Source organism: Megascapheus bottae, chromosome 36 (genome assembly GCF_031878675.1).
Source record: "Megascapheus bottae isolate mThoBot1 chromosome 36, mThoBot2.hap1, whole genome shotgun sequence".
NCBI classification, from domain to species: Eukaryota; Metazoa; Chordata; class Mammalia; order Rodentia; family Geomyidae; genus Megascapheus; species Megascapheus bottae.
The window spans coordinates 5634960-5659410 of record NC_143544.1 but is presented as its reverse complement, the minus strand read 5'-3'; the positions used below and the strand labels follow the sequence as shown (position 1 = coordinate 5659410).

The window sequence follows — 24451 nt, the reverse complement described above, 5'->3', positions numbered from 1 at the left end:
CGACCCCTGGGCTCGGAGGACGACGAGGAGCCAAGGCGCGGGAGGCAGAGCCTCACCCGGTCCCGGGAACGCTAGGGGACGCCGCCTCCATCCGCCGAGCGGTCTCCGGGGCCGCAAGGCCTGCTGGGAGGCCCGGCGCTTCCGCTGGCCTGACGTCACATCCGGCGCCGCGCGGCCAGCACGGAAGTCGGGTCTCCCCGCTGGGAGCCGGCGGTGCCGAGGCTCCGGAGCTCTCGCCAGAGCCCGCGGGAGTCCGGGCCGGCGAACGCCGTGGTCTCGGTCGGTGACTTTTGACGGGAGGTAGAAAGCCCAGGGATGGCTGGCGCTCTCCGTGGCGGCCAGCTTTCCTCCAGCCGCGGAGGCCCGTCAGGCGGCGGGGGGCGGAAGTCGGGGCGGAGGGCGGGCCGGAAGCCGGGCCGGAAGCCGGGCGTCTCCGGCCGCGGCGGGCCCGGAAGTGGCCTGCCGGCTCCTGGAAGCCCCATCTGGAGCGCCGTCCCCGCGGAGTCCGCGCGAGCCGGGTGCGCCCGGGTTCCCGGCGAGGCAGCGTGCTGGGTGGGGCTGGGGGACCCTTCTTCCCTGCCCTCCTCCGCCAGGAAAAGGCGCCAGCCGTGCCGCCGGGAGGCCCATCTCCTCAGACTGCCTCGGGTCCCCGTTTGACGCCCTGCACGGCGTCTCTCCCGCCCGCTGCTCGGCTCGCTCCCGGGCACGGAATCAGGTCTGGAAACAGTCCGTGGGCAGGGTTACCTCCGTGTGGCTCCCGTGGCCGCGTCCACCGGCTCCCTTCCCACCCCCTCCCGACACTCTCCACTGTGAATCGCGATCGAAACGGGACAGGCCACCCTTGGCCACGCTATTAACCACAGACCGTCAAGGCACCTCCTGAAACTTTTCATCTCTCCAGCTGCCTTCTACTTCCACCTGCTTAATTCCCTCCGCCACTGCCACTATTACGACGCCTGTCTCTCCACGTCCTTCCCCCCACCCCCCAGAGCTGAGGACAGAACTCAGGGCCTTGGCTTTTCCACTGAGCTAAATCCTCATCCTCCATAGCACCCTTCTTTAACCTTCATTAAAGTTTCATCTGGTCTGTTGGGATCTGTATCCTTATCAGCCTTCATTCTTGCCTTTTGAGTCCACCCTTTTCCATAACAGGATTTGCCTTCAGTCCTCCATATACATAAACATCCGCAGTATGAGCCTATTCCTCTCTTCTCTCCCACAATCTGATCTCAGCCTACCACTCCCCTTTTTGAACTTGAAATCTTCCTGCCTCACCTTTCCAAGCACTAAGATTTATATAGATAGATGCCACCTCTCCTGGATAACACGATTAAAAGAAAATAACAATAAGCTGAGTGCCAGTGGCTCATACTTGTAATCCTAGCTGCTCAGGAGACTGAAATCTGAGGATCAGCTCTGTCACAGAAGACCTAGAGATTTATCTCCAGTTAACCACCAGAAAACCAGAAATGGTGCTGTGGCTCAAGTAGTAGAGAGGTACCCTTGAGCTGAAGAGCTCAGGGACAGCACCGAGGCCCAGAGCTAAAGTCCCATGATTGACAATAAATAAAATAAATAATAGTGTTATCCTATATAGTATGAACACATTCTGCCTTGCCTCTCATACTATGATTTGCTCTTTTACCTGAGCACATTCACTAGACCTCATTTGCATCCTCCATAGTTACTTAAACATTGTAAACTCTGGCCTAGATAATTATGCCACAACACCCAACTCTACTTCTCTTTAAGTGGGGAAGATACAGGTAGAACTCCCAGTATTTCACGTTTTTCTAATACAAACCAAGACGAAATAATGTGACATTTAGAATAAGTTGTGTTTTTCCATTGGATTTCAGCTGAAAAACGTGGTATTTATTAGAGAAACGTAATACCACAGTGATCAGTGGAGTAACAAATGCAATTATGGTCAGTTTTTCTACTTGATTTATTTAGGAGGTCCATTCAGTACTCTTGGGAGTCATACTGCATTAATCCAGCCAGCCATGTAATGGTTTTGTAACAATACAGTCTGCTTATATCCTCTGTAGGTTTTCAGAATCCTCAAGACAGGGAAGATGGAGAATGAGGGATATGTCCCTGGCAGTGGGAAAGGAAAATGTGAGCAGAATCCCATCTTTCAGATACATCTGAGAGTACTAAATCATACATGCTTTTTACCTAACAGCCATGTACCATGTACTTTCTCCTCTGAAATCCACTGGGTGCCACCAACATGTGTCTTCACCACCTTTGCTCACTAGCACTAACTTACCTGTCTCTGCTATGGTTCCACAAATTCCCTGGGCATTAAGATTATGTTCGTATTCATTACATCTCTTTTTTTTTTGGTTGGTCGTGGGGCTTAAACTCTGGGCCAGGGTGCTGTTCCTGAACTCTTCAGCTCAAGGCTACTGCTGTACCATTTCAGCCCCAGCACTACTTTTGATTTTTCTGGTGGTTAATTGGAGATAAGAGTCTCATGGACTTTCATGCCCTGGCTGGCTTTGAACCACAATCCTCAGATCTTACAGCGCAAACCACTGGCTCATTGTAATATAGTAGCTCTAATCTAGTGGTTGGGGTGTGTGTGTGTGTTGGTACTGGGCTTTCATTTAGGGCCAGGGTTCTATCCTTAAGCTGTTTGCACCCAGTGCTGGTTTTCTGCTACTTGAACCACAGTTCCATTCCCAACTTTTTACTGGTTGATTGGAGATAAGAGTCTCACATATTTGGCTGTCAAGGCTGACTCTGAACCACAGCTCCCAAATCTCAACCATTTGGGTAGCTAAGATTACAGTTGTGAGCCACAGGTACCCAGATCAAATCTAGTTGGTATGCAGTTAGTGACTGTCGAATGCAAATACAAGATCAGAAGCCAGAATGGAGGTGTAATGATGAACGCTTAAGCCCCTGGCCTTCCACTCGGCAGATGGTCAGAGGAGCGGTGTTCTTTCCTCCGTCATGTGTCCCAGGGCTGAAGATAGGTTGAAGGGGCCAAGAGGAGGAGAGGCCAGTGAACGTGTAGATGTGGGATCTGGCCGTCACATTATAAAAGGAAATACCTTTAGCTGGGTAGTCTAGGAAAATGCCAACCCGTGTGGGGGGTTCTCTTATTTGCAGTCGGGTTGGGGGAATGGTGGATGCCTGGTATTCATTTCGCTTCATCATCATCATCACCCAGTAGCCATTCTCTGGTGATAGAGTCATGCTCCCCTTCCTGTTTATGGTTGTTCTGCACACTCCCAAGACCCACGCTGTCTTGTTTCCAACCTCTACCTCCCAGTAACAGCGGCCAGAGAGAAAGGTAGGAGAGCCCAGTGTGATGATGCAGCTGTCAAATCTCTCTGGGCTCTCAGGTAGCCGGTCCCCCTTGTTCCCAAGTCTCACGCTCTTCATGTCATTGGAGAAGATGAGGTTAGGGTGGGCAGTGGCTGGATCCAGGATTACGCTAGCTGCATCGAGAACAAGAATACCTCGCATGAGGGCTTTTGTGGACAGTAGTCACCTTAGATTCTACCCACCCGCCAGGTGACAGAGCAGGGCTGCTGTGATGGGGACACCGAGTCCCAGCCGGCCAACACTATTTGTCTCCATCTGAACACTTACCAGCATGTTTCTGAGCATCAGTCAGTTCCGGAACTACAGACAATGAAAGAGGTAGAGAGGAATAAGATGGTGAGTGTTCCCATCGGAAGACCTGAATGAGGCTGTCCCTATTACGGATTCTCCTGCTTTGGACCTATGTTAGGGGAGGCCCTAAGGCTTCCCAGGCACCCGCTCCCATCTATGGAGTTCACTCAGCTAACAAGGCAGGCGCAAAGTGACTTCACAGCCAGGGGGCCTGCTTTTGTTGCTGAAGTTTTTCTCTTCTCTAAATAATGGCCCCGAGTACACAGCATGGGGACTGTCACAGTAACCCCGGGACAATCACACTGTACCACCATACTCACCATTGAAGGTTTCCATTTCATAACGTATTGCTTCTAAATAGGGGAAGGGGAGAGAGCATACAGGGAAGCACAGTTAGGCCCCCTTTGTAGAAATGGATCCAGGGGAAGTTGCAGGGTCATAAAGGTCTTGGGAGATGGAGAAGGGAAACAAAGGTATTCTGGGATACCTAGGTTTCAGGTAGGAGCTGGTCAAGCTCTTCCCTCCCATCTAACCCCAAATGCACCTACCAGAGAAGCGCTGGATGCTCTTCTCCACAAACTCTGACTTCTTGTGGAGCAAGTGGATCTTTTCTTTCATATCTTCAGGTATGGCCCATGGCTCAGGGATTGTCATTGTCCTCGCCCTAGAGACAAGAGACTGGACTGTCGCCAAAGGGAGGCAGCTCTGTGGGGCAGTTTTCATAAGGTAAATGAATGTAATCTCTGGGAAGCCATTACCGAGTTCAATTGGACTGGCCTAAATTCATTCTTCCCAGGCTTCTACCCCATGCTTTCCCTCCTGCCCAGGCTCCCATTCTCCCCACACAAATCCAGGAAGGAGGAGCTCTGAGTCACACACCCAGCTCCCTCCAGGGACTGCCTCACCAAATGCTTCCCTCTAAACAGGAAAACATGGGGACACCACCAGAGATGTCTGCGTACCTTTGCAAGGTGCCGCCAATGTCCTAGGAGAGAAAAGAGGAAAGCGCTCTTGTTTACCAGTGCACTGGGTCCTCTGTGCCTCTGTGCCTCCCCCTCCTCGGCTCCCTCCTTAGTAGGACTCCCAGGTCTCTGTGCTAACTCCCATCACCCAGGCAGTAGCCCTGCCAGAGCCCACAGTGCAACGCCACTCAAACCCTGACTATTGACATCTTCTCAACAATGTCAGGAGTGCCCTGTGCCCCCAAGAGGGAGTAGTCTGGGACTTACAGGCATTATGAGTTACCAGGATGCTACCTCTGGCCTCAGGAGCCTTGCGTCTTGTCTTTGTCAGAGCTAATGGCAGCGACAGGAGCCTAATTCATTCCCCCTGGGCACAGTGGGCAGGTAAAGGACAGGTCCAGAAGCCCTCACCTGCATGAGCTCCCATTCAGATTGGTCCTTTCTGGCCTCTAGGTCTTGAATGAGTGCATCAAGGCTGTCAATGTCCCTGGCTACCAGGGTGTCGTAGGTCTCCCAGGCCCTGCTTATGGTCTGGTGCAGCTCCTCTAGCCAGGCCACAAAGAGCTGCTCCTGCTGCTCCATAAAGCAGGACAGCTTCTCCAGGTGGCACCGGATTTTCTGCTTCTGGGTTTCAGTTTGTTTCTGGGGAAGCAAGACAGGCAGATTTAGCGGCTTGAGCTGTGGAGTGAGGGTGTGTGTTCAGCCTCAGAACTCCATCTCCTAGAGGAGGACAAGAAGCAGATCTTCCCCAGCCTCTTAAAGGCTCCAGAAGTGGGAGCAGTATTGAGTGGAAACATTGTGACAGTCTGAGGGTAATGGGCTAGCTCCTAGAAATAATCTTCAGCCTTGTGTTGGAGGCTCAGTAATTTCCCCTAGAAAATTCTTGTTTGGAACCTGCAGCACCTCCGGATGTAATCCTATTTGGAGATAAGACTCCTGCTCCAGCATCTGTCTGGTGTCCTTGTAACATGGGGACTTTAGACACAGAAACACACAGAGAACACCTTCATAGAGATGGCACTGTTCCTGAGCAACCTTTCCTTCTTCCGGAGAAAAGGGCCATACTGCTGCACCAAGCACCGTCTCAGGGACCCCTGCTTGCTTCCAGCCCAAGCCCTCCATCTCTAGAAGTGGCGGGCAGGTGCTCGGGCAGGATGCTTTACCAGGAGGTTTCCATTCTTCTTATCTCCTTGCAGTCTCTGCTCCTCCCCAGATTTCCGCAGTTTCTTCAGATGGTCTAGCTGCTTCTGAATCTGCTCCTGGAGAAAGAGCACTTCATGAGACAGACGTAATTCATGCCATCGCTAGCTGGTATAATTCTAAAGGGAGAAAAGCTGCTTCCGAGAACAAAATAGAGAGCGCCATAGTCAAGAACATGAGGAAAAGTACTCAGGAAAAAACAGTGTGCCTATCACCAAGGGAAACAGAGCCAAGCAGACAGCCCCTGGGAGCCTCTGGATCCAGCCATACCTGAAACCAGAACCACAAGACTTCTGAGCAGTGTAAGTCAGTTAATTCTGTCTTTGCTGGCTTGGTTTGTATTTTTTATAGCTATTTACAGCTCAAGAATCCTGACCAGTGCGCCCATACCACAGAATGGCTGAGGAAATGAAACAAGGAGGGGAGAGTCTGATGTGTCAGGCAGAGGACACTTACCCTGTATTCTGTGGCTGCTTCCTGGATGGGGCGCACCCAGTGGCCTCGGTGCTCCTGACTCAGCCTGCAGATGAGACAGATGGCCTCCTTGTGGTCTTCACAGAAGAGCAGCCGTACCTGCTGGTGGTGCTGGCAGTGTGGGGGGGGCTGGAGGCTGGGCTCTCCGGAGCCCTTCCCTGTGAGTGCGGCCTGGCACTGAGGGCAGATGAGTGAATGGTGTTCGGTGGCCTTGGGATCCTCAGGCACAGGGGGGCAGCTGCAGGAGCCCTGTACACACGTGTCACCCTGCACGTCTCCATCTTGGGTGTGGCAGAGATGACCTGCAGCCTCCTCCTGTGGCCTCCCTGGGGAGATAGCAGTGGGAAAGTCACTTGTGTGATGGTCTACAAGAGCTCCTGGACTTAGAACACATGTGTTTCTGGAGCTACCCAGTCTACTTCCTTGTCCGTTCTGCCCTGACTTCTGTCCAAGTGAAGCAGTGAAGATGTCACTGGGACTGAGAGCTAAGGGCCAGAACTGTGACTTGAATTTTTTTCCCCCCGCTTTTAGATCCATAGTCCTTTGCTGTATATCCTATGCCTTTTCCCTGCACAGATACATAGAATATAAAAGCAAGTAAGATACGTTAATAGTATTTGCTTTGCCACCCCCTGCTGCCATGCTGAAGTGGGAAGTCCTGGGATGGGAGACCAATGCCAGCTCCTCGCAGAGTCTCCGGGAGAGTGCACAGTAAGCGTTGGTAGGGTGGGTGAGGAATGAGTGTGCATGTGGATCACTGCCCACATCCAAGTTCAAGAAGCATTAAGTAAGGCAATAAGCATAGGGGATGCGTTGCACAAAGAAGACGAATGCCTCTACCCCAGCGTTTCTCACAGTGGCTTCATAAAGGCCTGCTAGCGGGGGCAGTGGACTGAGCTGCTGGCCGAGGGAGGCCCAGGGCCCCAGAAGCAAGTAGGTAGCTTCAGGAATCATTCAGGACACACACACACACACACACACACACACACACACACACACACACACACACACAGAATCCATTCTTTCTTTCTCCCCTTCCTATTCCAGGCATTCATGTCACAGCGGAAATGAGTTTGCTAGTGGACCTTCATGCTTCTTCCCTTGTCATAGAATGAATTGCATATTTAAATGGCTGCTTCTCACCTTGCCACCCCAAACTCAGAGTTAGAACTTGTCTTTCTATTACATTGTGGTGGAAGACGTCTAAAAAAGGTGTCTTAAGCAGCTTCTGGAAACTTCAAGAAGCCTTCCAAAATGATGCTATTCCTCTTTGTCCTCCTATTCTGTTGTCTGGAATGAGAGTATCCCCCTCTGGGGCTGTGAGTTTCAGAACAAACTCTGAGTCCTGGCTCATAGATCTGTCCTGGACCACATGCATGATATTCTATGAAAGAGGAACAAATGGTTTCATTTTGTATGCTATTTGGGTTTTTTGTAACAAAAGCCCCAGCATCCTGATGACTAACTCATCAGTAGAGCAGGGGGCCGGGGGCTCACACCTGTCATCCTAACTACTCAGGAGGCTGAGCTCTGAAGATCATGGTTCAAAGCCAGCCTAAGCAGGAAAGTCCATGTGACTCTTCTCTCCAGTGACCCACTATAAAACCATAAGTGGTGCTGTGGCTCAAAGTGGTAGAGCACTAGCCTTAAGCGAAAGAACTCAGTGACAGCACCCAGACCCAGAGTTCAAGTCCCACAGACAATAACAACAACAAAAAGAGACAGGATTTCTCCCATCGTTGAACCCTCCCCTGTCAAAGACAAATGGCAATCTCACATAGTGCCTTAAGGTAATAGTGTGATGGGGCTATTTTTTATACAGTATTTTATAGATTTTCAACCAGGAGCCCCTGACACCTGTAAATTCTAGAGAAGAATCTCCTGAGGGTCCAGGAACAAATCTAAATTAGATGTAATTGATGCAACATCTTGTGATGATCTCCACCACTCCCCCCGCCTCTGCATCAATGGCCTGCATCTGATTTGCAAAGGGACCCTAGGAGGCACCCAGGTACAGCAGTGATAGAAATACAGTACACCTGTACAGGCCACCATAATCCTAAGGACCTCCTTTCTCACCTGGAGATGAGGGTTCATCTGGATTTGAGGACATCTTCACCAGGGGACTGGAGATTTCTGGTCCCCCGATTCCATTTTCCTCCCAGGATGCTGTGCATTTCTTCTCTCCAGCATTGGCAAGTGTGTTCTCGAATGGCCTCGCTTCCAGGATCAAAGAGGAACCTGGATTTCTGGAGCCTCCCTGGGTCACTGGAGCCTCTGCTTCTGTACTAGCTGCTCCCCGAGGGAAGGTTGCCGAGTCTGAAAGCACATTTCTCTCCTGTTGAGTTTTCTCCTGAGTCAGATGGATTTCTGTGTTGGGGGGTTCTCCTCCTGAGGAGATGGGAATTTCCAGACTTTTGGGTCGCTTCTTTCCTGAAGGTAAATACTGCTCAGATTTCTTGGACTCCTTTCTGCCCAAGACCCCGTTGCAGAGACCCTGGAGCCTTCCTGCAGAGCTGGCGTTCCTTCGGAGCTGGCCACTCTCCCTTCTCTCCTTGTCCCCTGCCAGCTGAGTGGGGACAGGGCTTCTCTTGGAGTTTGGCACTGGGACCCTGGACCATGGCTTGCTCTGTGTGTCCTCAGGGACCTTCGGGTCCTTCCGTTTGCTTGCACACTTTTTGGGGAGCGCTCTCCCCACCTCAGGCTGTACGGACTGTAGGCTGGATGCCACATCGCCTTCCAGACCCTCTGGTTCTTTCAGGTTCTTGGGCTTGTTCTCTCGAGAAGAGGACCATGTTGAAGTGTCCATGCCACTTTCTGGTATTAAATACTCTGAGAAGACAACCAGATAAAAGACATGAAACCATCTCACGCTCAGTGGGTTTAGGGTAGGAAGAAAGAAAGAAAATTGAAATATCGTTTAGAGGGTGTCAAAGAAGAGTTCTTGCGATTGTTTTGCAGGCCCTTTCTGCAAGTTCAGGACTCCTGTTTCCATGAGTGTTTATTCAAATGACTGACGTGTTCCCTAGGAGGAGGTATTTCAGCCACTGCCTTTCCTGACTCTATGTCACATTCAGAAACTCAGTATTTTTTTCCCCCAGTCCTGGGGCTTGAACTCAGGCCTGAGCCTGAGTGCTATCTCAAGGCTAGCACGCTGCCACTTGAACCACAGCACCACTTCCGGCTTTTTCTAAGAATATGGCTTTGTGTACTTTAGGTACACTCTACCAAGTAGGCTACACTCCCTGCCCTCAGTCTTTCTTTTTATTTTATTTATTTACTTTTTTTTTTTTTTTTTTGGTCGGTTGTGGGGCTTGAATGCTGGGCCTGGGTGCTATTCCTAAGCTCTTCAGCTCCAGGCTGGCACTCTACCACTTGAGTCACAACACCACTTCTGATTTCCTGGTGGTTAATTGGAGATAAGAATCTCATGGACTCTAGTGCCTGGTTGAACTTTTGATCTTCAGATCTCAGCCTCCTGAGTAGCTGGCATGACATGTGTGAGCCACCGGTACCCGTCTCAGTCTTTATTTTAAAAGCCTTGAGAAGCAGCCTGGCTACAGTCCAGAAAGAGCAACAGAGCATGCTTGACTTTAGATGCTCAGATGTGGTAGACAGGGTCTTCACATCCTCAACCTGGACTGTTTGGCACGAGGGTCAGAGAGGGGCCTGATCACTCACTTACCCTGGTTGGTGGCCTTGTGGAGCTCCTCTGCTAGGAAGCGCTGGTTGATGCCCCTCAGGATCTGAAGGGTTAGTCTCACGGCATACTCCTCCCCGTAGTGGGTGATCAGCAGGGTAGCCAGCTTCACCGGCCTGGCCATCTGGAGGTGGCCTCGGGGAATGCGGGAGTGATCCTTTTCCAGGTTGGTGTTCTGCAGCTTGAACTTGAACTTTTCAAAGTCATAGGGTACCAGCTCCTCCAGGGTGTTCAGAAGGTGGTCACTTAGGTTTTTGGCCATGATGGCCAAAAAGGGCAAGAGCCAGTTGTCTGTCTTCTGACAAAATAAGAACCTGGACTTGGAGAGTGAACCCTATAAAGACATCTTGTGAAATAATGGAAAACGCACAGGAAGTGCGCTGTGCCTCTGTGGGAACTGAGAGTAACAGTGAGTGCGTGGCTCCCCCCTCTCTGCAAATTCAGAGGATTCTTCGAAGGGTGTGTCTTGCCAGTTACGTGAACCTCCCTCCCCCTGAGCCCCAGATCTATCTGGAAGAGAGGTGAGCAAGTCTGTTAGGGAGGCTCAGGAATTGAAGTCCAGACCCAGATCTGGAGGAGGAAGAGAGAAGAAAGCCATGCTGGGAGCTAGCTTCTCTCATCAACCGCTTTCACTTAGGTTTTCAGGACTCGCGGACCCTCCCCTCGGCCCCAGGGCTGCCCCTTAAACTTTGCCTGGTTCTTCTCAAGAAAGCAAGTGGCTGCAGAGGGAGCAGTTGAATGCCAGAACACCAGGATTGGTGGCACCCTTGTTAATGCTGTCCTAGCAGCACAAACACCTCCAGGCACAGTACCCAGGACCACCATTCTTATCTATCTGTCTCTAGAGCTGACCAGGCCCTTGTTTCTGGGATCACATTTTCTGAACACATGTTCTAGGTTCTTTGCTGAATGCTGGAGATACCTGAGTGAGAAGACATACGACTCCCAGAACTCCCAGTCCAGCTTGGACGCTGGGGGCTTGGCTCCAAAGCAGTTGTGGATCACATGGGAAGCCAGCCTCTACTTCACTCAGGCACTGCTATGCATGTGCTTGTCCTTGTTTTGTTGTGGTTAATCCTCCACCCTTTGTTTTGACAGTCACAGGGAATGGAGAGTGTAATACAAATTACACTTACATGCTTTTTACCTAGATTCACCAAATGTTATTTTACAGTATTTTTGCTTTCCTTATTTTTCTCAACTAAGAAAACCAAAAAGATAATCATTTATTACTCCAGATACCCTAAAACCCCTAAATACTACTAATAAGGATACAACAGTATTGTTTTAATTAATCATAGTTAGGAGGTAGGAGTTTGGCCTAATGGTAGAGTGCTTGTCTAGCATGCACGGTGAGGGGCGGGGGTCTGCACCCCAGTTCGATTCCTCAGTACCACACACATAGAAAAAAAAAGTTGGAAGTGGTGCTGTGGCTCAAGTGGCAGACCACTAGCCTTGAGGAAGCCCAAGGACAGTGCTCAGGCCCTGAGTTCAGGCCTCAGGACTAGCAAAAAATAAAGTAAAACGAGTAAGTAAGCAATCCTATTTATTATAGTCAAGAAAAGTAACATTTCATTTCTAATGACAGCCTTTCTCCAGTCAGTTTCAGAGACTGAATTCATTTTTGTTGTTGTTGGCTATGGTCTTGAACTCAGAGGCTGTGCACTTGTCCCTGAGCTCTTTGGTTCAAGGCTAGTGCTTTCACTTTGAGTCATAGTGCCATTTCCTCTGAATTTATTTTAGTAGTCCAATCTCTATTTTCTTCTGTTAACTACAAAATGTCACATTTCCTCCATTTTTCCTTTTAAGACCCTGATTTTTTTTTATTATTTGGAGAACTCTTTATTAATTTCTGTAATCAGTGTAAGACCTTACATGTATATGCCTGTATAGATGAAAAAAAATAAGTTTTAACATTTCTAGACTAATACAGCGTGTGTGTGTGGGGAGGGAAGGTATGCCTAGGACTTGAACTCGGGGCTGAGGAGATTTTTTTGCTCAAGACCAACATTCTACCACTTGAGCCACAGCTCCGTTTCTAGCTTTTTGGTGGTTAATTGTAAATAAGAGGCTAGCCAATCTATCTCAGATCTCAGCATCTTGAGTAGGGACATTAAAGACAGTTCATAGAATATCCATTACGTGAGATTTATGTGATTGATTCCTTCTAAGTAGGATGTGGGTAACTCTGATGTGCCCTCAGCTCTCTCTAGTGTAATTGGATATATTCTTCTTTGAAGGTAATAAGTTCCCAAAGTCTGTGACAACTTCTGCAGCCTTCCACCTAGTAATTTTAAGGTTCACTGGTGTTCCTTTCCTAAGTCAATTTTCCCAGTGGTGACTAACAAACTGTGCTCTTTTTTGCCGAGTATCGGCATTACTTTTATATATTGGTTTTCACTTTCTGCCCTTCCCATGAAGTTTTTGTCATAACGTTGTTGTGTGGATGCTGAAAGGCATCCACCAAGAACACTTCTGCTCCAGTGTTGCTTTCTCCATAAACATCCTTTTAAAGCTCTGTAGCTGTCAGGTGCCAGTGGCTCACACCTGTAATCCTAGCTACTCAGGATGCTAAAACCTGAAGTGTAGTTCAATGTCAGCCTGAGAAGAAAATTCTTTGAGATTTGATCTTCAATTAACCACCAAAATGCTGGATTTGAAGTGAAGCTCAAGTGGAAAAGTGTCAGCCATAAGAAAGTCAGGCAAGGGAGCCAGGAGTTGGGCCTAGTGGTAGAGTGCTTGCCTAGCATGCATGAAGACCCTGGTTCGATTCCTCAGTACCACATATATAGAAAAAGCCAGAAGTAGTGCTGTAGCTCAAGTTATAGAGGAAAGCCTTGAGGAAAACCTAAGCTCAGGCCCCGAGTTCAAGCACTAGGACTGGCAAAAAAAAAAAAAAAAAAAAAAAAAAAAAAAAAAAAAAAACCAAGAAAGAAAGCCAGGCAAGAGGCTGGGAATGTGGCTTCTTGCCTAGTATGCATGAAACCCTGGGTTCAATTCCTCAGTACCACAACACCAGAATAAGCCAGAACTTGTAGTGTGGCTCAAGTGGTAGAATGCTAGTCTTGAGCAAAAAAAGGTCAGGGATAGTGCCCAGGGCCAGAGTTTAAGCTTCAGGACTGGAAAAAGAAAAGAAAAAAAAAGCCAGGCGTGACTGGGTGTTTGGCCTAGTGGTAGAATGCTTGCCTAGCATGCACGAAGATCTGGGTTTTGATTCCTAGGTACCACGTACATAGAAAAAATCTGGAAGTGTTGCTGAGGCTCAAATGGTAGAGCTCTAGCCTTGAGAAAGCCCAAGGACAGTGCTCATGCCCTACGCTCAAGCCCAGGACTGGCAAAAACCCCAAACAACAACAACAACAAAAGAAAGCCAGGCATGAATGTAAGACTCCATCTTGTGAGGCTGAGGTAGGATTGAGCCAGAGGCTCTGCATACGTGGGACACCCCATCTAAAAAAATAAATAAAACACCTGAGGCAGCAACACTCTCTCCCTGTATGATAATAGTTAGCTTTCTTCACTAATCAGGAATGTCCTTTTTTCAGCTGAGCACTGGAGTCAGAAGAGGCCACTCTCACAGCCATCTGTAGCTCACACTTGTGTGTGAGCCCCTTTGGTTGCAATAAGGTGCTGATATGTTCTGGTTGGTGGATATTTTGTCCAGTTGCCTTATTTTGATTGACACAGGGTCTTGTGCTAGTGCTTGGGTATCTCTCAACCTCGAGATCCTGCTGCCTCAATCTCTCTTACTGTAAGGATTACAAGCACGTCTAGCATGCAGTTTAGTGTTGTGCTTTTAGTTTGTTTTTTTTTTTTGTAGAACTTCCCAGTTCTAGTGGATTCTGCAAAGAATCCCTCCCTCCACATAGGACATTTCCCCTAAAAACTGAACTTTAGAATGCAGATTTTTGGTGCTGATAGCAGATGTGTCAATTCTCCAATTACCCCAGAGTGTTGACTGACGTTTTTGAGCAACGTCTGTACTGGACCCCAGAAATTTGTCCCCTTGTCCCTCCCACTTCTAGATGGAGAAACACAGAGAGGTCCAGTGATATGTAAAGTGCTGCCAATTCTTGGAGATCTCTCACACTGTCTTGGCTTGTGGGGAAACTGCTCTGGGCACCCACAGCAGGACATGGTAGGGAAAGGGGCTTTCCAGCCTAAAACAGGATATGTTGCAATCCCAGTAACAGTTTGTTTACAACAGGTTCTCTTCTGAGCCAAAAGACTTGTAGATTGCTTTGATGTCCCTGGGCTTTTCAAAGCCAAATGAAACTCACAAAAACTTTTCTTTTTTGAGGTTCTAGAACTTTATAAGCTAAATATGAGAGTAAGACTATAGCTTGTATGATGGGTTGCAGTTAACAGCAAAAACAGAGCATTGATGAGATCTTTCTTCTTGCTCCTCTGCCTAGATATTTCGAATTGTCATTGGGTAAACCCAACACAGAGACTACACAGAACCCTTTGCTTTTATTGTCATGTCGTTCACAGCTCACAGGTTCTCATAATTTTTCTGCCAGTCCTAAGTCTTGAATTCAGGGCTTGCATATTATACCTGTTTTCCTGTTTGTTTTTTTTTTTTAATTTTTTGGCGGTCATGGGACTTGCTGGGCCTGGGCACTGTCCCTAAGCTCTTCAGCTCAAGACTACTGCCCTACCCCTTGAACCACAGTGCCACTTTGGTTTCTGGTGATTAATTGGAGATGAGTCTCATGGGCTTTAGTGCCCTGGCTGGCTGTGAACCGTGAACCTTAGATCTGAGCCTCCTGAGTAGCTAGGGTTACAGGCATGAGCCATCGCTCCTGACTTTTTTTTTTTCTCCCCCAGGCTAGTGTTTAGTACTTGAGCCACAACTAGCTGTTCAGCTTTTGGTGGTTCACTGGAGATAAGAATCTCATAGTTTGCTGCCCAGGCTGGCTTTAAACTCAGGTCTGGGTTCCTGAGTATTACAGGCGTGAGCCTGGCAGATGTTCCCACTTTTATTCCATTCCTGCTCTCCATCCAGAAGTTTTCCTTTCCACTGCACTCATGTCTGTGTCATCCCCCCTCCCCAGTGCTAGTGCTTGAGATTAAATTCAGAGCCTCAGGCAAGCCTGGCAAGCACTGTACCATCCCATCCAGTCCTGTCTGGAGATTTTTTTTTAATTGGATCTTTATTTATTTAGTCATGGGCTTGGACTCAAGGCCTGGGCCCTGTCTCAGTAGCCCGGGTGACAATCGTGAGCCACCATGCCTGGCTTATGGAATTCTTTTCTTCCTAAATGAGTGTTTTAATCTCCTTTTACGGCCTTTGGGGGTTAACTGGAGGTCAGGCTCGCGGCCTTGCCATCCTCGGATCTCGGCTCCGAGCCGCTCCGCTCGGGGGGGCAGCGCTGGGACCCGGGTGCGGACCGGGCGCCGGAGGGGGCCGGGGCGCGGGGCGAGCTCGTCACGCGGCCGGCTGACGAGTCCGGTTGCTGCAATCGGCGCCGGGCCGAGCGAGGCTCCGGGCCGAGTGACGCAGGTGTCCGCTCGGAGCTTTCGTCAAACCAGGCGTTTCCGCAATCCGGAGCCGTCAGGCCAAGAACGCCTCTCCATCAGGTGGACCGGCCATCGCTAGGGCGCAGGCGCAGAAGCAGCACCGCGCTGCGGACTACATCTCCCGGCGGGCCTTGCGCACAGGGGCAGGACGACCCTCCCAAGCCGAGCAGCCCTAGTTCAGTTGCTGCTGGAAACCGCGTGAACACAGGATTTTTCAGGGGATCTTGTGACAGCGTCGCTCTCAGGCCGAAGGCTTAGTCCCGCGGTCCCACCTCTTGGTTCCAATTGGGCGATCTCTCGTCCCGCCCCTTTAGGCAAGCCGCGCCTTGTAATTGGTCGGCGTTGAGTCTGGCAAGGCTGTGACCCAATGGGAGCTGGAGTCTGGGAATGGGGAACCGGAAGTCGGTTTCGAGAAGTCACTGCTGGCTCGTGACGCCTAAGCCTGCGCGTGGAAACTTCCGCCGTGGGAGCGGAGTCTTGCGTGGGTCCCGCGGCTGCCTGGTACCGCGTCCCGCCGCCCCGGACCCACGCAGGCCAGCACTCCGGGCCGGGTTTTCCCTCCCCCCCGCCCTGGTTGAGGCGTCCGGAGCCCCCAGGCTGCTGCCGGCGGCCCGCTCTCGCTCGGAGCCCGGGGCTCCTGCCAAGAGGGGCGCAGCTGGTTTGGGGCCGAGGCTCCCGAGGGTGACGACGATGGCCTCGGTTCCGGGCCAGGAAGGTCTCCTGATAGTGAAACTGGAGGAAGACTGCGCCTGGAGCCAGGAGCTGCCCCCGCCCGACCCCGGGCCAAGCCCAGAGGCCTCCCACCTGCTCTTCCGCCGGTTCCGTTTCCAGGATGCCGCTGGTCCCCGAGAAGCCCTCAGCCGGCTTCAGGAACTTTGCCATGGGTGGCTGCGGCCTGAACTCCGCACCAAGGAGCAGATCATGGAACTCCTGGTGCTGGAGCAGTTCCTGACCATCCTCCCCCAAGAGATCAAGGGCCGGGTGCAGGAGCTGCATCCCGAGAGCGGCGAAGAAGCGGTGACGCTGGTGGAGGATTTGCAGAGGAAGCTTGGGAGTCTGCGGCCGCAGGTGAGAGCGACAGAAAGCCGTTTTAACTTCCTTCTGGCCCCGAGAACCGAGACCTAGTTCTTCAGTTCCTTATACTTGGTGTGCCCAGAGTAGACCTTACGCTCTGGGAAGAGGGCATTTTGTGGTGTCAGCTGCCTTGTTTTTCCTCCAGATTGTCCCCGTTTGAACGGTGAAGATTATGCCGTTTTCACCCGAGGCAGTGTTTGGAAATAGTTGTTAGAGCTTTTGACTGGGCCAGTTACTTGATCACTTTGGGTCTCAGTTTTCTCACTGGTAAAATAATGACGGTAAAATGGCTGTTTTGAGGTTTACAGGGAGAGCAAGAAGACACTGCTGGTTTACATTTCATGCTCAATATCTTTCTGTTATGTTAGGGCCAACTGTGTGGTCTCCTTTGCACTGCTGGATCTCCATTAATGGAACGTTGAAAATCCATGTAAAACTGAGGCTCATCAGGGCGACAAACTTTAGCATTTCTAGTAATGAAAGATAGAAACATCTAGAAAGGGACCACCTAATGAGTGAGGAACATCAAAGGAGTACAGGGAAGACATACACTGGGGGTGGAACTTTCTCCCCTTCATCCCATCCTATCTCTCTGTCCCAATGTATGCATGCATGCACACATGAATGCTTGCTTGCTTGCTTTCCTTCTTTCTTTCTTTCCTTCTTTCTCATCCTGGTGCTTGAACTCAGGGCCTGGGCACTGTCCTTGGACTTTATTTTGTTCAAGGCTAGCGCTCTGCCACTTGAGCCACAGTGCCACTTCCAGCTTTTTCTATGTTTGTGGTAACCAGGAATTGAACCCAGGGCATCGTGTGTGCTAGCTAAATGAGCACTCTACCATTAGGCTAAACTCCCCGCTCCACTTTTTTTTTGGCAGCCTTGGGGCTTGAACTGGGCCTGAGCACCATCCTTAGGCTTCTTCAAGGCTAGAGCTCTACCACTTGAGCTACAGCACAACTTCCAGCTCTTTCTATGTTTGTGCTACCGGGGAATCAAATTCATGTCTTTGTGCATGCTTGTCAAGCACTCTACCACTAGGCCAAACTCCCACTTTGTCCCACTTTGTCTGATACTTTTGGAACAAAGCAAAACAAAAATTTGAGTGTATCCCAACCCTTTCTCTTCCTGAGTCCAAAGAGATGGTCTGCATCTCTCTGCTGAAGCCTTGCCCTCAGATGCTGTACTAATTTCCACTTTCTGTTGACCCTGTTGTGATGAAAAGTGATGTGATTGGTTCCCAGGTCATAAACCAAGGGCGGGGAACAGAATTACTTTTGGAGGAGCCTTTGCCACTGGAAGCAGCAGGAGAGTCACCGAGCTTCAAGCTTGATTCAATAGAGACTGAGCGAACCCATGGCCCCAGGCTGCAGGAGCTGCTAGACCCCAGCCTCAAAAGGGACCAAAAGGCTGTAAAGGAGAGGGGTGAGGAACAGTTATCTGGGCAGGGGGGAGGGAGGAGGGGCTTTGGGCTTGTCCCTGACACTAGCCAGATGTAGTACAGATGCCCAAGAGAATTTCTGGGGCTGAGGTTCTCAGATGTATTAGGAAAGATCTAAAAGTAGTGTGCTGGGGTTGGACAGTGGAGAGGCGGGAATGTCTTACGTAGAGCCCTTTCCTGCACAGAGCAGGCAATTAGATAAATGCTGGCGGGGGCTGGACTGCTGCTGGCCAGCACAAGAGATTTCTTGCATTCCTGATCCTGTCAATTTCGATATTTATCACGCCCGTTCATCACCTTTTGTTTAGTCCTAAAATGAGAGCTTGGGTGTTAGTGCATACTGCGTTGTAGTAATCCGAGAGTTGCCAAGTTGTGGGAATGCTGTTCTCATTCTGATCTTTATTACCTTCAGCATTATCTGCTCCCTGGCTTTCTCTCTTTCCTGCTGAAGGGAACATGGAAGACAAGGAGATGACTGGGCCCCAGGTGAAGTGAAGGTTCCCGTTGACTGTCCTTTCTGTCTATAGTGCTTCTTTTGGGGAGGGGCCCTTCTAGTACTTGGATGGTCTTTTTCAGTGATCAGATGTCTCCCTCGGCTTCTTCATCTCCTCACCTATCACCTGTAGGCCTGGGAGCCTTCTTCCTCATGACATGTCTTTGTCACTCCTGGGTTTCACCCATTTAACCCCTGATTCTGCTTGATCAGTTCTTGGTGCCCATAGACTAATGGAAGTCTTGTGTTATTTCAGTTGCCTGAGGCCTTAGAGGACGTGGCAGTGTACATCTCCCAGGAAGAGTGGGGCCATCAGGGTCCTCGCAAGAGAGCCCTCTCCAGGGACACAGTACAGGAGAGCTATGAGAGCTTGGACTCACTGGGTAAGGACTTCTTTGTCAGGGTTGGTAACTGCCATTTCTGACCAGATTCCTGCCCCTTGGACATTACCTCCCAGCTGTAAGCTCTGAGTTTTGCCAAAAAATGACCACAATAGACTCTTATCAGTTGGTCTCAAGTTCCCCAAATGAAGTCAGTGAAACATCTTCCTTGTGGCACAGTTGACTTATCATAGGCAGCCTTGTACTTGAGCTCTAGCTGCCAGAGCCTTGGGCAGAGTCTGAGCTATATTTTATTTTTCTTTTCTTTTCTTTTTCTTTCTTTTTTCTTTTTTGGGCCCGTCCTGGTGCTTGACTCAGGGCCTGAGCACCGTCCTTGGACTTTCTCAAGGCTAGTACTCTACCAGTTGAGCCACAGCACCACTTCCAGCTTTTTCTATATATGTGGTACCAAGGACTTGAACCCTGGTCTTCATGCATGCTAGGCAAACACTGTACCACTAGGCCAAACTCCCAGCCTGTATTTGATTTCTAAGAGTAGAACAAATTAAGTTTTGTGTTTTTTTTTGGCAATGGTGGGATTTGAACTCAAGGCCTGAGTTTTTTTGAAGGGTAGAGCTCTACCACTTGAGGCACAGTACCACTTCCAGCTTTTTCCTTTCTTTTCTTTCTTTCTTTCTTTTTTTTTTTTTTGCCAGTCACGAACCTTGAACTCAGGGCCTGAGCACTGTCATTGGGCTTTCTCAAGGCTAGCACTCTACCATTTGAGCCACAGGTCCACTTCTGTCTTTTTCTATGTATGTGGTACTAAAGAATTGAACTCAGCTCTTTGTGCAAGCTACGCGAGTACTTTACCACTAGGCCAAACTCCCGGCCCAAACAAATGAAGGTCTGTGACCTCCTGTCTACATGCTCATTTGGTGTCCCAGGACTTCTAAGTTCTTAATTCCTTGTGATTCCTTTTGATTCCTTCTTCTGAGCTCACTTGGGTCTTCTATGCTCTGTTAGTATTTTTAGGTTGTTTTTCAGGGACAAACACATGAAAGGCACTGATGTCAACATATCACATACCAGCTTTAGTTGTCACAGCCTATAAAAATTCAGGAAGAGGCTTTGTGGAAATTTGGAAATAATGCATGTGCACAAAGTCAGCTTGTATGAAGTGTACATTACAGTGAATCTCATAGTAGAATTTTTTTTTTTTCAGGCAGTCCTGGGGCTTAAACTCAGGGCCTGAGCACTGTCCTTGGCATGCTCAAGGCTAGAGCTCTACCACTTGAGCCACAGCACCGCTTCTGGCTTTTTCTATGTATGCGGTACTGAGGAATTGAACCTGAGTCTTTGTGCATGCTAGGCAAGCACTCCACCACTAGGCCAAGCTCCCGGCTCTTCTTGGTTGAACTATTTTTTTCTTTTCTTTTTTCTTTGTCAGTTGTGGGATTTGAACCCTGGGCCTGGACACTATCCCTGGGCTCTTCAGCTCAAGGCTTCTGCCCTACCCCTTGAGCCACAGTGGTTTTTCTTATGGTTAATTGGAGATAAGATTCTCATGGACTTTGCCTAGGCTGGCCTTGAACCTCAATCCTCACATCTTAGCCTCTCAAGTAGCTAGGCGTGAGCCACTGTGCCCAGCTTCCCGGTTGAACTCTTATGGAGAGATTTAAAATGGTGCCTGCCACTGGTGGCACACTTGTGTAATCACACTTGTGTAATCCTGTCCACTCAAGAGGTAGACAAATCAGGGTCGTGGTTCAGAGGTAGCTCGATAGGAAGATCTGGGACACTTTTTTACCTCCAATTAACCACCGCCAAAAAACCCAGACGTGAAGCTGTTGCTTAAGTGGTAGAGTGCTAGCTTTAAGCAAAAAAGCTCAGGGACGATGCCTACACCCTGAGTACAAGCCCCAAGATTAGCACCAAAAGAACCCCAGAAAAGATCCTGTCAAGTAGGAAAAAGTGATAAGTGCATTTAGGTGGAAGGTATTCAAGAGAGCTTTTCTGAATGTATGAGATTTCCCAGAAAGTTGAGGGAAGTCTTAAAACAAGATTGTGAGTACAGTATGTCTGGGTATGTTGAGGTATATACCAATCAAAGATCATACCACATTTTGGTTTCATCAGGTTCATATAAAGCGAATCACAGCCATGAACTTATTTGTACTAATTCTGCAAAACAGTTACTGCTGGCTTTTGTTTCTCTTGATAGGAACCATTTCTAGGTTTTGAAGTTACTAAAAACAAACCAAACCAGCAAGAACCTCATTCTTCAGAGGTAACCAGTGGGAATAGATTAGTGTATATTCTGAGGAATTTGTGTCGGACTGACAGAGCATTCTTTAGTTCTGCCCACTGAGAACAGGGAAACAAGGTTGTTTCCCTGCTGATAGAAGAGAACCATAATGGAACCTATCTGTTTTCTCTTTCTTTTTTTTTTTCTTTTTTCTTTTGCCAGTCCTGGGATTTGAACTCAGGGCCTGGGCACTGTGCCTGAGCTTATTTTGCTCAAGGCTAGCACTCTACCACTTGAGCCACAGTGCCACTGCTGGCTTTTTCTGCTTATGTGGTACTGAGGAGTGGAGCCCAGGACCTCATGAATGTAGGCGAGCACTCTACCACCAAACCACATTCCCAGCCCTATGTGTTTCTTTAATTGTGAACAGACTCGCACATTCCCAGCCAGGAAGCTTTGAATGCTCAAGTGGAACAAGGAGGGAAGCCGTGGGACCCCAGTATCCAGAGCTGCAGGGAAGGCATGGGTTCCAGGAGCCCAGTTCCAGGTAAAGATTGGAAAGGGACAACTGTCCAGTATGTTTGCGTGTAAGGGGTGTGTGTGTCGGGGGGGGGGGGTGTTCTGTCCAGGCTTTTGAAGAGTTGGGTTTGGGGTCAGTGCACCACCACTGCCATGAAAACCTCCCCACTTTCCATCTCATGAAGAACCCCATGAGGAGGCACATGCACTTGGGTTCACTTTTCTCTTTCCTTGTTTCAGTCCTACTCAATCCAACCATTCTTTTTTTTTTGGGGGGGGGGGGTTCATATGTCTTGAACTCGACCTGGGTGCTGTCTCTGAGCTCTTCAGCTCAAGGCTACCACCCTAGCCTTGAGCCAAGCCCCACTTCCCATTTTCTAGTGATTAATTGGAAATAAGAATCTCAGGTCCTTTTGTCCCCCGGCTGGCTTTGAACCTTGATGTCAGAATTCAGCCTCCTGAGTAGCTAGAATTACCGTGAGCCACCGCGCCCTTGCCTGTACCCCTGTCCGGATCATTTCACCATTCTTAAAGGAGTTAGCTCGTGACACACTTGGAAAGGGGTTGGAAACTCCAAGTCAGAGCTGTGATTCCTTGGGCGATAGCCCCACCCCTTCCCACTTGTTTCTGTGGAGGGCTTTACTTACAAGGATTGGAAAACTGAGATACAACTATCTGGTTAGGGCTTCGGACCTGGTAGGCATGCAGGATTTTCTTTTCTCCAAATAATGTAGAAGTTTGTGTTTTTTCTCTAGCAGGGGAAGACAAGTTTGAGAATCCAGACGTAAGCTCTCAGTCTGTCTGTTCTGAGACACTGCTCCCCGGTCACGACAGAGGGGAGGTGCCTTGGAGTTCTGAGCAGGGAAGGTCTAACGACAGGGTAGATGGGAACTGGGACACTCCTCTGGAGGACAGCATGGAACAGTCCTTAGTGGGAGCCACAAGTTGCAGAGGCCTGGGGCAAGCAAAGGACCTGCAGCCAAAGAAACTGCATTTGTGTCCCTTGTGTGGGAAGAATTTCTCTAACAACTCAAACCTGATCAGGCACCAGAGAATACATGCGGCAGAAAGACTGTGCATGGGTGTGGAGTGTGGTGAAATCTTCAGTGGGCACCCACATTTTGTGTCGCTGCCCCGAGGACACCTGGGAGAGGAGGCTCATAAGTGCCTTGAATGTGGAAAATGCTTTAGTCAGAACACCCACCTGACTCGCCACCAGCGTACCCACACGGGCGAGAAGCCCTATCAGTGCAACGTGTGCGGAAAAAGCTTCTCCTGCAACTCCAACCTCCACAGGCACCAGCGCACACACACCGGCGAGAAGCCATACAAGTGTCTCGAGTGCGGGGAGATCTTTGCTCACAGCTCCAACCTCCTTCGGCACCAAAGGATCCACACTGGAGAAAGGCCTTACAAGTGTGCAGAGTGTGGGAAAAGTTTTTCTCGGAGTTCACACCTCGTCATTCATGAAAGAACCCATGAGAAAGAGAGACTCGACCCCTTCTCAGAGTGTGGAGAGGGCATGAGGAGTGAGGGTGCCCCCTTTCTGGCAAACCATGTGCCCCACAGAGTGGAGAAGAAACTTTTTGAATGTTTGACTTGTGGGAAGTGCTTTCGGCAAGGCATGCACCTCACCAGACACCAGAGAACGCACACAGGAGAGAAACCATATAAATGTACCCTTTGCGGGGAAAACTTCTCTCACAGATCTAACCTGATCAGGCACCAGAGAATTCACACAGGAGAAAAGCCCTATACCTGCCATGAGTGTGGAGACAGCTTCTCGCATAGCTCCAACCGGATTCGTCACTTGAGAACGCACACAGGAGAGAGACCCTACAAGTGTTCCGAGTGTGGAGAAAACTTCTCTCGGAGTTCACGTCTTATGAGTCATCAGAGAACTCACACTGGTTAGAAACTGGGATATCTCTCTGCCCTAGATTAGATGGTTTGTATAGAGGGGTCTTATTATTAAGAGCTGGCACTCTTTGCCCAGGTAATTGATATGAGGAAATTAAAGCTTCTTTAGAAGGAGTACAGAGGCAGCAAAGAATCATCACAAAAAGACGTTCAGACTGCAGAGTGTGAGTTCTTAAGTGAACTGCTCGGGGCCATGTGGAAATTCAGCATGCCTAAAATGCACCCATCTTCTTGATGGGCTTAATCAAGGTATGGTGTGGGTGTCTTGCTGTGTCCAGTGCAGACTCTAGCACTGTTGGGAGTCCCTGTGGCCCTTACCTTCTTCCTTACTCGGGACATTTACCTGAAACATTTGCATTCCCCAAGCCCCTCGAGACCAACCAGGAGGGACCTGGGCTGGGAATCCAGCTCGAGACCACAGAGGTTATTTGTAAATGCCGGCTTTCTTGAAGGACATAACTGGAAAAAGTCAGTTGCAGGGTCTTGGGGAAATATTCTTCCCCTCTGGGTTGGATAGACCTCCACCATGGCACCCAGCCCCCTCCCCAGTGGCCCGACAGAAGTGCTGTGCGGGCACGTTAACACACGTGTGACTTCAGACAAAAAGGAACCAGACACCGAAGACAAACAGTAAACTGGAACTTGCAGATGAGCCTAGAAATTAACAGATGAAATGTGACTAATCTACCTGTGCAGAGACTAGGCTCTCATTGTGTTCAAAAACAAAGAGCTCTGAGCCTTCTTGTTCCTGGGTGGAGGGTTCCATTAAAGATGGATTCCCTAGGGAATATTTAAAAGATGGATCCTAGAGAACTTGAGATGTCTTTTTCTTGTTGAGAAGGTTTGGATAGTAATAAATGTGTTTAGGAAATGAACGCATAAGTCTTCATTGAAGGCCAGGTACCTTGCGTGCTCTGTCCCAGAGGTTCTGAGAAGGGCGGGCACAG

At 49.4% G+C, this 24451-nt stretch overlaps 2 protein-coding genes across 5 annotated transcripts; one reads left to right on the top strand and one right to left on the bottom strand.

Moving 5' to 3' along the window:
* Nucleotides 1-461: 461 nt before the first annotated feature.
* On the top strand, nucleotides 462-23834 carry Znf263 (zinc finger protein 263). Of its 4 annotated transcripts, XM_090324850.1 has the most exons (10): nucleotides 462-715; nucleotides 3532-3678; nucleotides 4260-4359; nucleotides 5792-6097; nucleotides 15807-16560; nucleotides 17808-17988; nucleotides 18417-18490; nucleotides 18754-18880; nucleotides 21496-21612; nucleotides 22340-23834. In XM_090324850.1, the coding sequence occupies exons 5-10, from the start codon at nucleotides 15880-15882 to the stop codon at nucleotides 23497-23499; spliced, it is 2340 nt and encodes a 779-aa protein (XP_090180976.1). In that variant the 5' UTR covers nucleotides 462-715; nucleotides 3532-3678; nucleotides 4260-4359; nucleotides 5792-6097; nucleotides 15807-15879; the 3' UTR covers nucleotides 23500-23834. The 4 variants fall into 4 exon arrangements, with proteins under 4 accessions (XP_090180976.1, XP_090180975.1, XP_090180977.1 ...); XM_090324849.1 differs by lacking the exon at nucleotides 462-715 and having other exon boundaries at nucleotides 3390-3678; nucleotides 5809-6097; XM_090324851.1 differs by lacking the exons at nucleotides 462-715; nucleotides 4260-4359 and having other exon boundaries at nucleotides 3390-3678.
* Nucleotides 2872-10231, bottom strand: Mefv (MEFV innate immunity regulator, pyrin). The gene is made up of 10 exons (XM_090324863.1): nucleotides 9955-10231; nucleotides 8349-9101; nucleotides 6252-6595; nucleotides 5759-5854; nucleotides 5007-5237; nucleotides 4596-4618; nucleotides 4182-4297; nucleotides 3954-3986; nucleotides 3610-3642; nucleotides 2872-3455 (listed from the first exon to the last, which is right to left on the bottom strand). The coding sequence occupies exons 1-10, from the start codon at nucleotides 10229-10231 to the stop codon at nucleotides 2872-2874; spliced, it is 2490 nt and encodes an 829-aa protein (XP_090180989.1).
* Nucleotides 23835-24451: the final 617 nt, after the last annotated feature.

Excerpts from the sequence above, each read along its gene's own strand:
- Mefv (XM_090324863.1), bottom strand. The coding sequence starts at position 10,231 with ATGGCCAAAAACCTAAGTGACCACCTTCTGAACACCCTGGAGGAGCTG. Across the intron at positions 5,238-5,758 it reads AGAAGAATGGAAACCTCCTG|AAACAAACTGAAACCCAGAA; the intron begins GTAAAGCATCCT and ends TTGCTTCCCCAG. Across the intron at positions 4,298-4,595 it reads ATTGGCGGCACCTTGCAAAG|GGCGAGGACAATGACAATCC; the intron begins GTACGCAGACAT and ends TCTTGTCTCTAG.
- Znf263 (XM_090324850.1), top strand. The coding sequence starts at position 15,880 with ATGGGGAACCGGAAGTCGGTTTCGAGAAGTCACTGCTGGCTCGTGACG. Across the intron at positions 17,989-18,416 it reads AAAGGCTGTAAAGGAGAGGG|CATTATCTGCTCCCTGGCTT; the intron begins GTGAGGAACAGT and ends TATTACCTTCAG. Across the intron at positions 18,881-21,495 it reads TGAGAGCTTGGACTCACTGG|ACTCGCACATTCCCAGCCAG; the intron begins GTAAGGACTTCT and ends AATTGTGAACAG.